We start from the raw sequence: 12,928 nt of genomic DNA on the forward strand, positions 1-12,928 counted from the left end.
CTCGCCACACCGCTGCCTCTCACCCTCAGCATCCTGGGCATGCACCTCTTCGGCTGCAAGTTCAGCCTAAAGACAGACACTGGAGACACGGTCCCTGATAGAAAGAACTTTGACTCTTTGCTATGGGCCATTGTCACCGTGTTCCAGGTAAAGCATGGGTGGGGACTGTCCCCTGATATAAATGTGGCCAAAGGGGAGCTACAGCCCCTTCAAGTGCATGTCTTGGGCTATGCAAGGCTAGAGCAGTTGAGCTTCAGGCCACAGCAGGGACAGCAGTTCCGCCCCCTGGGGCGGTGGGCACGTGCACTCGCTGGTGCAGAGCTTCTCCTGTCCCAAGGAGTTGACAGCACGTCCAAGGTGGGGTCAACCCTACTGCCCCTCCTCCCGGCCTCGGGTGTGGGGCCCCACGCTGCCCTTCTCCTCCAGATCCTCACCCAGGAGGACTGGAACGTCGTCCTCTATAATGGCATGGCCTCCACCTCCTCCTGGGCTGCCCTCTACTTTGTGGCCCTGATGACCTTCGGCAACTATGTGCTCTTCAACCTGCTGGTGGCCATCCTGGTGGAGGGCTTCCAGGCAGAGGTGAGGGGGACTCCCAGGAGGTGGGACCCCGGCACGTTAGGCGGGACTTGTGCACAGACTGACACGGAGAGACTCCGTCCTCTCCCCCCCTTCCCTGTCCGGCCTCTCAGCACACCCAGCTCCACCCCCGCACCGACCTCCCTGTGGGGAGCTCCACAAGCGGGTGCTTGACCCAGGTAGCTGCCACCCAAGGGGAACCTCACACATGCCTTCTGCTCTGTGGGACACAGGGCGACGCCAACAGATCTGATACAGATGAAGACAAAACGTCCACTCACTTGGAAGAGGATTTCGACAAGTTCAGAGACCGCAGGGCCTCAGGTGTGTAGGGGGATGGGGGGGCGATGCCTGCCCTGGCCTGGCGGGGAGGGGACTCCCGTGGATGAGTCCTATGTGGGCAGATTCCCCTTCCCGAGAGTCCTGTGGGCACGAGTGGCCCCTCCCCCTCCAGAGATGAAGATGTACTCCCTGGCCATGACCCCCAATGGGCACCTGGAGGGCCGAGGCAGCCTGCCCCCTCCTGTCATCATGCACACGGCGGCGACACCCATGCCCACCCCCAAGAGCTCCCCCAACCTGGACACGGCCCACAGTCTCCTGGACTCACGGCGCGGCAGCAGCAGCTCCATGGACCCCCAGCTGGGGGACCAGAAGTCTCTGGTAGGTGCCATCTCCTGCCCCAGCCCCAAGCTCCTTAAGGCCTTCCCCAAAGATGAGGGAGGCCCCCACGCCCGCCCCTGTCGCCCCGAGCGCTTTGCTCTCCAAGAATGGGGCAGGAGCCCCCGTTTTTGTGGGAGGGGCGTAGAGGCCAGATGTGGAAATGCACGTTTGATCTGTTTTCTCTGGTGAATTGTCAGGCAGAAGTTTATCTTCCAAGTTACAATAAAGGATAAAAGGCGGCAGAGCATAGGTCAGAAGGAACAGCAGAAAAGAGGTAGCAAAAAGGCATAAAAACAGCACGTGAAACGTGATGGAGGCCCAGGGAAGGGTTCCCTGAGTCAGGACCAACCGTGTCCCTTGGGGACTTGCCCCACAAGCCAGAAGTGCCATCCCCAGGGACACAGCCACAGTGGCTTTTCAGAAGGACCCAGGAGGGGTGGGCAGAGCAAGCTGAGCTGACAAGAGAAGGGGTTTGAGATGAGACATGGAGGAAATCTTCCTGGGGTGACAGGAAGAGCTGCCCGGGGGGACGGAAGGGGGGGGGCAGGTGACTTGGCAACGAGACGCGTAGCAGCCCTGAGGGAGGTGGGCAGGGGCGGTTTAGCAGGGTTAAGTCGGCTCATGCTAGACCCAGGAGGTGACCAGAACACCGACAGCGAGGACGGGCACCACAGCAGGGTAAGTCCCTCGATCGATGTCGACTTATCTTGTAAGAGAGTGGCCAAACTTCTTTTTACAAGGTCGTAGTCTGCCAATTAGAAACTGCTTTGGGGCCCCACGCCAGAGATCAAGGTCAGCTGTGACGGTGTCCGGTGTCCGAGGACGGCCAGTGGCTGGTCCCAGGCCCGCTGAGGGCCTGTGCCTGCCCTTCGGGATGCCTGTGCAGTAACACTTGTTGACTGGACCTCCAGCTCACTGTTAGCCTGCTCTGCAGCTCAGGCGTGCCCCCGGAATAGCTGTTTGCTGACCTCTCCCTAGCAGGGCGGTCTGCGCTCAGAAATCCTGCTCACGGGTGTTAGTGATGGTGGTGATCCGCCTATAAACCCCACCTACGTGGTGCCCCGGTGGGACAGGCCCCTGTGGCTGGGTGCCCTGGAGCCTGGGGTGTTTAAGGGTACTTGGGGACCGGATCCCCCCTCTCCTCCTCTCTCCCCTGCAGCACAGCCTCCGCAGCTCACCCTGTACCCACTGGGGCCCGAACAGCGCCTGGAGCAGCCGGCGCTCGAGCTGGAACAGCCTGGGTCGTGCGCCCAGCCTCAAGCGCCGGAGCCAGTGCGGGGAGCGGGAGTCTCTGCTGTCCGGCGAGGGCAAGGGCAGCACGGATGAGGAGGCCGAGGATGGCCGGCCCAGGGCAGGGGCCTCGCCCGGCTCACGCACCCCCCCGCTGCGGCGTGCCGAGTCCCTGGACCGCCGCGGCACTCGGGACGTGCAGCCCCTGCGGCCAGCTGCTCTGCTGCCCACCAAGCTCCATGACTGCAACGGGCAGATGCTGGCCCTGCCCAGCGAGTTCTTCCTGCGAATAGACAGTCACAAGGAGGACCTGGCCGACTTTGACGACGACGTGGAGGATGTGAGTGGGCATCGGGGCCCATGCCTCCCTCCCGTCATGGGCTGGTCCCCAGAGCAGACCCTGCACGTCATTCATGGGGGGCGATCTCAAGACAAGGGGGAGGAAGTGGACAAGCTGAGCAGGACCTGACCCAGGTGATGGGCCTCAGCTGATCCTCGGGAGAGCGGGAACGGGACTGGCCCCAGGGCCCGCCCCACCTCCAGCTAAGGGCCCTTCTGAGCCCTGAGTTTTCAGCCACAGGTGGGCCTTCAAGGGGGAGGAGAGCAGGGCCACCTTCTCAGTGAGGCACTCACTCCTTTCCCCAGGGCAGTTCCACAGGCGGAGGGCAGCCGCGTGTGTGGGGCCTTTCTGGGTGGGAATCTGAGAACGTCCACTCACCTGGCCCTGTGGATGCCAGCATGGGTCACTAACGCAGTGCCTGTGTGAGGAGGATGAACTGGGACAACTGGGACCCCAAGGGTGGAAGGGCAGGGCTGGGAGAGTCTGGGGAGGGCCTGAGAATCTGCCCCTTCTCCGCAGAGCTGTTGCTCACGCCTGCGCAAGGTGCTGGAGCCCTATAAGCCTCAGTGGTGTCGGAGCCGTGAGCCCTGGGCACTGTACCTTTTCTCCCCACAGAACAGGTAAGGGGTGCCTGGGAGGGAGAAACACTGCCCTTTTGGGTCCTCAAGTTCCCTGGCAGTCAGGGAGCTCCCTGGGCCTCAGGGTCTCCCGCCTGCCCTCTGAGGACGGAGGTAAAGCAAGGGCTTCGGCAGGGCTGTCCCCGACCCCTCACCCAGTACCCTCGGCCTCCCAGGTTCCGTGCCTCCTGTCAGAAAATCATCGCTCATAAGATGTTTGATCACATTGTCCTGGTTTTCATCTTCCTCAACTGTATCACCATTGCCCTGGAGAGGCCAGACATCGACCCAGGAAGCACCGTGAGGCCCCCTTCTCCTTCTGGGGAGGGCTGGGGTCTCTTGGGTGCAGCTGGCCCCTCCCACCACCCTGTCTCTGCAGGAACGCGTCTTCCTCAGCATCTCCAACTACATCTTCACGGCTATCTTCGTGGCTGAGATGATGGTGAAGGTACCAGCATATTTGGGAGAGACCCGGGGTCTGTCCTCTGGCCTTACACCCCCCACCCCACCCAGCAGCTCCCTCCTGCTGTGCCCCTGTCCCCCACCCCATCTATTGCAGCACCTCAGACCTGGGCTCCTCCTCCTCTGCACCTGGACAGGTGGTGGCCCTAGGCCTGGTCTCAGGGGAACACGCCTACCTGCAGAGCAGCTGGAATGTGCTGGATGGGCTCCTGGTCCTTGTGTCCCTTGTCGACATCATCGTGGCCATGGCCTCCGCTGGTGGTGCCAAGATCCTCGGCATCCTGCGTGTGCTGCGCCTGTTGCGGACGCTCCGGCCTCTGAGGTGGGTGGGGGGATGGGCCTGGGCCAGGCAAGGAGACAGAGACAGATGAGGTGGAGGTGGGGCTGGGATTTGGCCGCGCCGTCGCATGGGCTGTGCCCTTTGCACAGTGGCCGCCCCCTCCGTGTGCCAGCAGCAGGCCCCTCTGCCCTGTGCAGGGTCATCAGCCGCGCTCCCGGCCTCAAGCTGGTGGTGGAGACCCTGATATCGTCCCTCAGGCCCATCGGCAATATCGTCCTCATCTGCTGCGCCTTCTTCATCATCTTCGGCATCCTGGGGGTGCAGGTGGGCAGCCCGCTTGTTCGTGGGTGTCCTGTGCGAGAGACAGTGGCCTGTGGTCAACAGCCACTGGGCAGCCCCCGGAAGGCCCGGCCTCGCCCCTCACCCTGCTGCCCCAGGAGGCCCCTTGTGGGGGCTGGTGGACTGGGGGGCACAGGGTCGGCCCTCTGGATGACCGCCTGCCCCGTCAGCTCTTCAAGGGCAAGTTCTACTACTGCGAGGGCGCTGATACCAGGAACATATCCACCAGGGCGGAGTGCCGGGCGGCCCACTATCGCTGGGTGCGGCGCAAGTACAACTTCGACAACCTGGGCCAGGTGGGCAGGGGGAGGGCGGGCGGGAGGGGAGGGCGGGACTTGGAGTGCCCTGAGGTCTTCTCCCCAGGTGGCCTCATCCTAGCCCCCCCCCCCCCCCCCCCCCCCCCCCCCGAGAGGAGAGAAGGGCGGGACCACAAGGCTTCGGCGCCAGGGGCGGAGCTGCATGGGAGGCCCATGGGGGAATCCCGGGCAGGAGGCAGTAAGGAGTAACCACCCTTGCTGTGGCCCCACAGGCGCTGATGTCCCTGTTCGTGCTGTCCTCCAAGGACGGCTGGGTGAACATCATGTACGACGGGCTGGACGCTGTGGGCATAGACCAGCAGGTGCGGACAGGCAGTGGGCAGCCTGGCCCTCCGAGAGGACCCTTTGAGTATCCTCTGGATCATCTTAGAGAACCTCCTCCAAGATGCCATCTTTGACCTCTGAGAACTTCCAGGGATTCCATGTCATGGGTCCATTCTGTGGCCCTGCCGGCTGTAGCGCCAAGGGGCCCTTGGGGGTGTGGCTGTCCCTGGGCAGGACCCTGGGGCAGTGGGGACCCACACATCCTCCTGTGTTGCAGCCGGTGCCCAACCACAACCCCTGGATGCTGCTGTACTTCATCTCCTTCCTGCTCATTGTCAGTTTCTTCGTGCTCAACATGTTTGTGGGTGTCGTGGTGGAGAACTTCCACAAGTGCCGGCAGCACCAGGAGGCCGAGGAGGCTCGGCGGCGTGAGGAGAAGCGGCAGCGACGCCTGGAAAGGAAACGCAGGAGTAAGGCCCTCCTGGAAGCGGTGGTGGGTTGGTGCCTACGTGCCGGCGGTAGGGCAGCGGGCCGGCAAGGCAGCGGGAGCCAGCCAAGCAACTGGGCTTTGAGGCTGGGTCTCCCTTGCACTTGTATGCAGTGGGCACCCAAGCCCCCTACCTGGCGTTGTTCCCCTCGGCCTCCCAGCCCTGGCCTCGCGGAATGGCTCTGCACTCTGCCTGCCTTGCCCAGGCCTACTTGGTGGCGGGGCCCTCGAGGAGGGGCCAGGCAGAGGAGGACAGCTGCAGCAAGAGACAGGGGGCCCCTCCCCAGCGGCATAGGAGATGAACGAGACTCCCATTTCTCTCCCCCATCACTGTTGAGGAGGGTTCACCCCCATGCATTCTCATGCCATGGTGCGGGAAACAAGCAAAGCTATCTTGAGACAGAGAGAGGGATTTAGGGAGGCCCTACCCAGCTTGGGAGCAAGGAGGGCTTCCTGCAGGAGGGGGCCGCTGAGTGTCCTGCCCACTGCAGCCAGCTCAGACCATCTCCTTGTCTTTCCAGGCACTTTGCCCAACCCAGGTACCTGCCCCCAACCCCGCATGCCTAAGCCCCTTGCTTTTGCCAGCCCCTGCATGGGGCTGCAGGCTGGCCTGGCCTCCGCCCTCTCCCACTGCCATGTGGAAGGGTGAACATCACAGGCAGATGCCAGGCCTGCTGGGGTCTGCTGCAGGGTGGGCATGGGACAGCCAGGGTTGGGCGCCAGCTACCAGTGGGAGGAGGGCTTGTCCACTCGCCTGCCTGGTGTCCACGCCACTGCTTGCAAGCTCCTGTGTGACCCTCTGCCCGGCTTGTGTGCCTGTCTGCATCCCTGCCCTGCTCTGAGATGCCTGTCAGTCCGTGGCTGCTCCGTGTCTTCAGTGCTGGCTCGGCCCTGCTGGCCACCAGCCCCCTCGGTTGCGTGAGCTGAGCCTCCCTCTTTAGTGACTGCATGCCAGACCTAGAAGCATGAGAGTCCCAGGTCAGGGTCAGTCGCATTGGCCCTGCCCTCCCAGGCCCTGGGACAGCCACAGCTCTCCCCCTCTGGCCCACAACCATGCATGATTCTGTGGCTGAGGCAGGTCCTCATGTGCTGTGGTGGCAGCTGTGCCCTCACCCAGTGGGAGCTCAGTGGGCACTGATAGGCCCTATAGAGGTTACTTCAGGGAGAGCATTTAGTGCAGACAGGCCAGTTGGTGGATGCACGGCCCCCAGGTGGTGATCATCAGATGGCCCAGCAGCCTGGCGAACCCACACAGGAGGCAGTGGTCACTGGCCCCTCGGAGGCCTAGGACAGGAGGGACTCTGGGCCTGGTGGCCAGAGGACAGCTCATGCCCAGGCTGGGAGACGGGAGGGGAGAAAGCACCCATCTGCCTACCCCTCATCATCTAGGTGTCTCTGAACACTGATGCCAGCCCAGGAAAACACCCAAAGTCCCCAGCTTGGGAGCCCCTGGCAGGCCAGGGTCTGAGCAGGGCCCCAGGGCAGAGCCAGGTGGAGTCTCAGCTTCCAGGTCCACTCCTAGAGCCGCCCTGAGGCTAGGGACCCCAAAGCCAAGGGACTTGGCAGGTGGCCTGCCCCGGAGGCCCACTCACGCCTCCCACCCTGCCTTGTCCATCCGGCAGCAGGAGCCAGACTCACAGGAAGCCACTTCTTACCTAGAAGAGACTCCCCTTCCTAAGAGAAATCCCCTGTTCCGCTGTCCTGACAACCCCTCCCGTCTGAGCCTGGGGCTCCCCGCAGCCCCACCCCTATCATCTAGCCCTGGTCACAGGCGCCCTCTCCCTGCAGAGGCCCAGCGCCGGCCCTACTACGCCGACTACTCGCCCACCCGCCGCTCCATCCACTCGCTGTGCACCAGCCACTACCTCGACCTTTTCATCACCTTCATCATCGGGGTCAACGTCATCACCATGTCCATGGAGCACTACAACCAGCCCAAGGTGGGGCTCGGGGTGCGAAGCCCTGCCCGCCCCGCCGCCAGGACCAGTGTGGGAGATGAGCCCTGGGAGGGCCGTGGGTAAGGTCCGGCACCCAGTGGGTGGCCTGGATCAGGAGGTGCTACCCCGAGAACTGGGGGGGATCTTACATCTGCAGGCCTGGGTGAGCCCTCCCTGGGGTTTAGTCCTCCTTTTAACATCAATTGAAACTCTCAGGACCACCTGTCCTGGAGGGCCCTCCATCCCCATGAGTGGCTCCATCTTGAAACTGGCTGTTGAAGTGCCCATGAGCCCAGCTTCTCGGGCTGTGGATTTCACAGTCTAGGAAAAAGCCAGACAGAAAGAGAAAGGGCTGACAGGAGACAGGCGGGCAAAAATGGTCAGCTTTTTATTTCGCTCCAATTACATCTGCATTGCCATCATTTCATTAAAGAAAAGGCACCCCCTTGGCCCCCCACCACGGGAAAGGAGGGGTCTCCGGGCATCAGAGCCTTTGAGTCTGAACCTACTCAGCTTTTGGGAGGCTGAGCTCTGGCTAGCATGGGCTGGCCCCGCCCCAGGCTGTGGGCGGGGCCTGGTTAAGGCAGGGCCAGGAGTCTGGGCTCCAAGGGGCAGGTTCCTCTGACCTGAGGGCTGTTCTCAAAGCGCTGCAAGGGCCAGTGCAGGGGGCGCCTTCCAGACCCGGCGCAAGCACCACACAGTAAGTGCTCTACAGCGGGGCCTCAGACAGACCTGTCCTCTGCCTGCAGGCACTCAAATTGGTACAGGAGAGAGATGGGCAGGGTGACCAGGACCCAGGCTCTGGAGGGCCCAGTGCCACGGTGGGGGAAGGAGGAGGAGGGGCAGTCTAGGTAGGATGGCCTCCGCAGCCTGACACTCTGCCCCCAGTCGCTGGACGAGGCCCTCAAGTATTGCAACTACGTGTTCACCATTGTCTTCGTCTTTGAGGCTGTGCTGAAGCTGGTGGCCTTTGGGTTCCGGAGATTCTTCAAGGACAGGTATGTGGGGTGGGGCCACCTGGCACCCCGAAGGACCCACGGGGCTCTTGGGTGGGGGGAAGGTGAGAGCCACAGCCTTCCTCTCCGGTGGCCCCAGCCTCCTGTCTGCAAAGGTGACGGTGCTGAGCAGAGGCGTGGGACGCACCCCGTGGGTGGTACCAGGACACACCCTGGGGGTGACAACAGGGTGCTCCCAGGGCGACAGGGAGGGGACACCTCTTGCTCTGAAGGGCTGCGAGTGGGGAAAGGAAGCAGCACGACCCTGAGCCCAGCCGGCCACCCAGGTGGAACCAGCTGGACCTGGCCATCGTGCTGCTGTCCATCATGGGCATCACGCTGGAGGAGATCGAGATGAGCGCCGCCCTGCCCATCAACCCCACCATCATCCGCATCATGCGTGTGCTCCGCATCGCCCGAGGTGGGCGCCCAAAGGGGCCCCGGGACAGCCACAGCCTCCTTGCTCACCACGCCCCAGGGCCTCAGCGGGGGCTGTGCTGGTGGTGGGACTCCAAGGGGTGGGGTGGTCCTGGGCCCAGCCCGCTGGGGGGTCAGACTGGCCCGAGCCCCCTTCTGTCTCTGACACTCAGCTCTTGGCCCTAGTGCTGAAGCTGCTCAAGATGGCCACAGGCATGCGTGCCCTGCTGGACACAGTGGTTCAAGCCCTGCCCCAGGTAGCTGGACAGCTGCCCCCGGGTGGGCACTACAGACGCCACCGAGAAGACAAGGCCTCACTCACTGTCATTCACTCAGTTATTCACGGGGTCATCTGCGCTTGTGAAAAGCACGTTTATCACCCCTGCGACCCCTGCGTGTGCAGGGAATGATGGCTGTGCTGGGAGGGAGACAGCTGTCTGCCTTCGGGGCCTTGGTCCTTCCGGGGAAGATTGAGAACCAGTGCCCGTCTCCCCTGGTCCAGTGCTGGACACTGGGATTTGGGCAGAGAGCAAAGAAGGTAGCCAAGGGGGGCTTGTCTGAGTTCCAAGGGACACACCCAAGGCTCAGGTGTTGGCTTAAGACCTCTCTTCTTTTGGAGCTAATTCAGTCCCCACGTCCTCACTTCCTGTCCACAGTCCCCACCCTGATCCTTTCGTGGCCTCTTGAGCTGGAAGAAACCCTTTGCCTCATCTGGGCAGTATCCAGTTTTTCTGCCAACCCATTCTATTCAGCCATGTGTCCATCTGTCCACGGTTCCAACCCTTTCAGCCAGCCAGCCACCCTTGTGTCCATCTGTCCGTCATCCAGCCAGCACTCATGCCACAGCTGCGTGTCCACCTGACAGCCTATCTCTCCACCCCGTCTGTCCACGTGCCCAGCAGCCCCCCCCCCCCCCCCCCCCCGTGCACTCCCTCCTTCAGCCAACCCCACTTCCCCCTTACCAGCATTCCTCAGCCCTGAGTTACAGTCCCCAGGTCCTTTGTGCCTGCCCGGTGTCTGGAAGCACCAGGAGGGGAGGGATGCCTGGGCCTGGCCACGTCCTGGAGTCCAGGGCCTGGGGGACCTGTGAAGACAAGGCGCCCGCCAGGAGGGCAGCACCAGTGCTGGGAGGATGGGTCGGCGAGGCTCGTGGTAGAGCCTCGGACAGAGGTCACTCAGCCTGCAGAGCTTGGCTTTGGCCTTCCTGTGGGGACCCCGAGGCTGGAGGCCGGCCCTACACAGTCTGTCAGGGCCTTTGGAGGCCACTTGGGCCCTGGAGGCAGGGGTGGCTCTGGGTGCAGGGTGGGTGTGAGAGGCCAAGGAGGGACCTTGAGCACTTAAGTAGGACAAGGAGCCCCCAGGTGCGACGGGAGCTCCAGGGCCAGCCGGGGCGGTGTGGGAGGAATGGGCGGGGAGGGGGTAGGGTTAAGAACAAAGCTTCAAGGCCAACTCTGGGAACTTGACCTCCTGCCAGGAGCGCGAGGTAAGGGTGGCTGGGAGGGCGCCAGGCGCTGAGTCCACAGCAGGCAGGATCGAGGCCTGACCTTGTTCTGCTTCTCTTCCGTGTAGGTAGGGAACCTCGGCCTACTTTTCATGCTCCTGTTTTTTATCTATGCTGCCCTGGGAGTGGAGCTGTTTGGGAGGCTCGGTGAGTGCCGTCCACACACACGTAGCCCGAAGGCAGCTTGGGACACTGTCCGGGCCGTGGCCGGGCCCCTGCTCCCTCTGCCCTTCACTACACAAGGCGAATGTGACTGGGCGCACGTAGGAGCATCTGCACACACACAGAAGTGTGGGACCACACCTGTGACGTGCACACGCACCCTGCCAGACGTGCACACGGACACGCACACATACTCATACCCCGCGAGGAAGGCAGAGCCGCACGAGAGCCTGAGTGTGCACACTCAACACACACGTCGCCCCGGTCTGCACGTGGCCTCGGGGGGGACAAATGCCACAGCACGTTCTTGTCAATTGTCACCAAGGATTTCCTTAAGCCAGTCGGGGCAGAGGGCAGGAAGGGACCCTGTCTGTCAGCCCAGTTCCTACAGGGCACCCCTCCCTTCCCTGCCAGGGTCTTCTGCACACTGGCTGTTACTGAACACTCAGTGGCTCCAGGAGCCACCAGTGGACCTGCCTGTGAGGTGGGCTGAGGTGGTAGTCAGTTTGGAGCCTACCCAGAGGGGTCCCTGGGACCCAGCAGCTGATGCCCCGGGCCCCAGGCCTGACTCCCAGCCTCTGGCCCAGCCTCATGCTCCAGGATGGCCCCATTGCTGAGGGTGTGCACATCCAAGAGGGGACCTAGGGAGCTCCGTCTCCTGGAGCTGAGCCAGAGCCAGCTGGCACCAAGGGCATGGCCTGCCCCATCTAGAAAGCCCTGGGTCTAGAACAAGCAGGGCTTCAGGCAGCCCCCATGCCAAGGAGGAGGAAACTATGGAGAGAGATGTCCCCCATGTGCCTCCCGCAGGTGCCCACCTGCCAGGGATGCCCAAGTTAGGCCTCCGTCCAGCGCCCAAAGGACCTTGACTGCCCCCGGGCGGGGCCCAGGCCCACTGCTCACCCCAGGGCCTCCCAGGCTCGCGTGCGCCCTGCCTCCGCGGTGCGGCTGACCGCGAGGGTCCCTTCCCCGCAGAGTGCAGCGAGGACAACCCGTGCGAGGGCCTGAGCAGGCACGCCACCTTCTCCAACTTCGGCATGGCCTTTCTCACACTGTTCCGTGTGTCCACGGGGGACAACTGGAACGGGATCATGAAGGTACTAGCCTGAGCCAGGTGGGCGGAGGGGTGGGATCAGCCTGCGCCCTCCTGCAGCTGCCTCTGCGCCCACAGGACACCCTGCGGGAGTGCGCGCGCGAGGACAAGCACTGCCTGACCTACCTGCCCGCCATCTCGCCCCTCTACTTCGTGACCTTCGTGCTGGTGGCCCAGTTTGTGCTGGTCAATGTGGTGGTGGCCGTGCTCATGAAGCACCTGGAGGAGAGCAACAAGGAGGCCCGCGAGGACGCCGAGTTGGACGCTGAGCTGGAGCTGGAGATGGCACAGGGGTCCCCCACTCGTCCCAGGCCCACAGCCCCGCAGGACCCAGGCCCTGGGCCCGATGCCCCCAACCTCCTGGTTGCTCGAAAGGTGTCCGTGTCCAGGATGCTCTCACTGCCCAATGACAGCTACATGTTCCGACCTGTGGCACCGGCCTCAGCCCCTCCCCCGCACCCACTGCAGGAGGTGGAAATGCAGACTTACGTGGGCGCCACCCCCTCCGGTACGGCCCCCAGAGGCAGCTGGAGGACTGGGGCAGGTGGGAGGCTGTAGGCAGGAGGACTCGGGTGGGTGGGAGGACTCAGGGCAGGCGACAGCTGCCTAGTTTAGACACCTTCCTGTCCCAGGCTTGGTCACCTTTGAGCACTCACCACCTGTGGAGCCCTGCGCCTCCCTCCAGGTCTCGTCAACTTCGTCCTCCCCTGCCAGGGGCAGCAGCACCCTCCTCACCCTGCCCCTTCGGGGCACAGCTCACTCCCCCAGCTTTAGCCACCTGCTCTGCAGACAGGTAGGAGAAGCGCCCTGCACGGCCTCAGAGGGTTCCCTTCCCCATTAAAGGTTGAGCGATGGGGACCTGAGGAAAAGGGGGTGATTTGTCACTGGAGCCTGTGATGACAGAGTTCCCAGCCACAAGAAGGACTACATCCCCTCCTTGGGCAGCGACCTTAGTCCTTCACAGCACCCCCAGCAACCATTCCTGTGGGCCTCGCCTATACCCACAGACCACCCCCCTGCACTTCCCCCCCCCCCGGCACCCCCCCCCCCCCCCCCCCCCGTCCTCAGGGCTCCACGCTGGGCTGGTGGTGCACAAGGTTGCCTCAGCCTCAGTCTGTGCCCAGCAGGGTTTCCAGGCTCCCCTCACTCTCAGGCTCCAGCTCTCCACTCCTCACGGCCCCTCCCCATTGTGACCTGCGTGGACAGTTGGCACCTGCATGCAGGATGGTCCCCAGGGTGGTGTGAGTG

At 63.3% G+C, this 12,928-nt stretch overlaps 1 protein-coding gene across 3 annotated transcripts in view; it reads left to right on the forward strand.

Annotated features, from left to right (window-relative positions):
- CACNA1H (calcium voltage-gated channel subunit alpha1 H) overlaps positions 1-12,928 on the forward strand; it is a 64,157-nt gene that overhangs the window by 48,137 nt on the left and 3,092 nt on the right. The window contains exons 13-34 of one of the 3 annotated variants that reach the window (XM_053927771.2): positions 30-147; positions 427-582; positions 813-903; positions 1,034-1,242; positions 2,402-2,812; positions 3,332-3,432; positions 3,606-3,729; positions 3,809-3,877; positions 4,029-4,213; positions 4,369-4,495; positions 4,681-4,806; positions 5,040-5,129; positions 5,369-5,561; positions 6,100-6,117; positions 7,367-7,518; positions 8,404-8,513; positions 8,798-8,931; positions 9,114-9,184; positions 10,497-10,575; positions 11,563-11,684; positions 11,858-12,188; positions 12,313-12,473. In XM_053927771.2, coding sequence (XP_053783746.1) covers positions 30-147; positions 427-582; positions 813-903; positions 1,034-1,242; positions 2,402-2,812; positions 3,332-3,432; positions 3,606-3,729; positions 3,809-3,877; positions 4,029-4,213; positions 4,369-4,495; positions 4,681-4,806; positions 5,040-5,129; positions 5,369-5,561; positions 6,100-6,117; positions 7,367-7,518; positions 8,404-8,513; positions 8,798-8,931; positions 9,114-9,184; positions 10,497-10,575; positions 11,563-11,684; positions 11,858-12,188; positions 12,313-12,473 — 3,178 coding nt within the window. Of the gene's footprint in view, positions 1-29; positions 148-426; positions 583-812; positions 904-1,033; positions 1,243-2,401; positions 2,813-3,331; positions 3,433-3,605; positions 3,730-3,808; positions 3,878-4,028; positions 4,214-4,368; positions 4,496-4,680; positions 4,807-5,039; positions 5,130-5,368; positions 5,562-6,099; positions 6,118-7,366; positions 7,519-8,403; positions 8,514-8,797; positions 8,932-9,113; positions 9,185-10,496; positions 10,576-11,562; positions 11,685-11,758; positions 12,189-12,312; positions 12,474-12,928 lie in introns of all 3 variants that reach the window. The other 2 variants (XM_053927759.2, XM_053927763.2) reach the window with 2 other exon arrangements.

The sequence above is a fragment of the Desmodus rotundus genome, chromosome 1 (genome assembly GCF_022682495.2).
Source record: "Desmodus rotundus isolate HL8 chromosome 1, HLdesRot8A.1, whole genome shotgun sequence".
NCBI classification, from domain to species: Eukaryota; Metazoa; Chordata; class Mammalia; order Chiroptera; family Phyllostomidae; genus Desmodus; species Desmodus rotundus.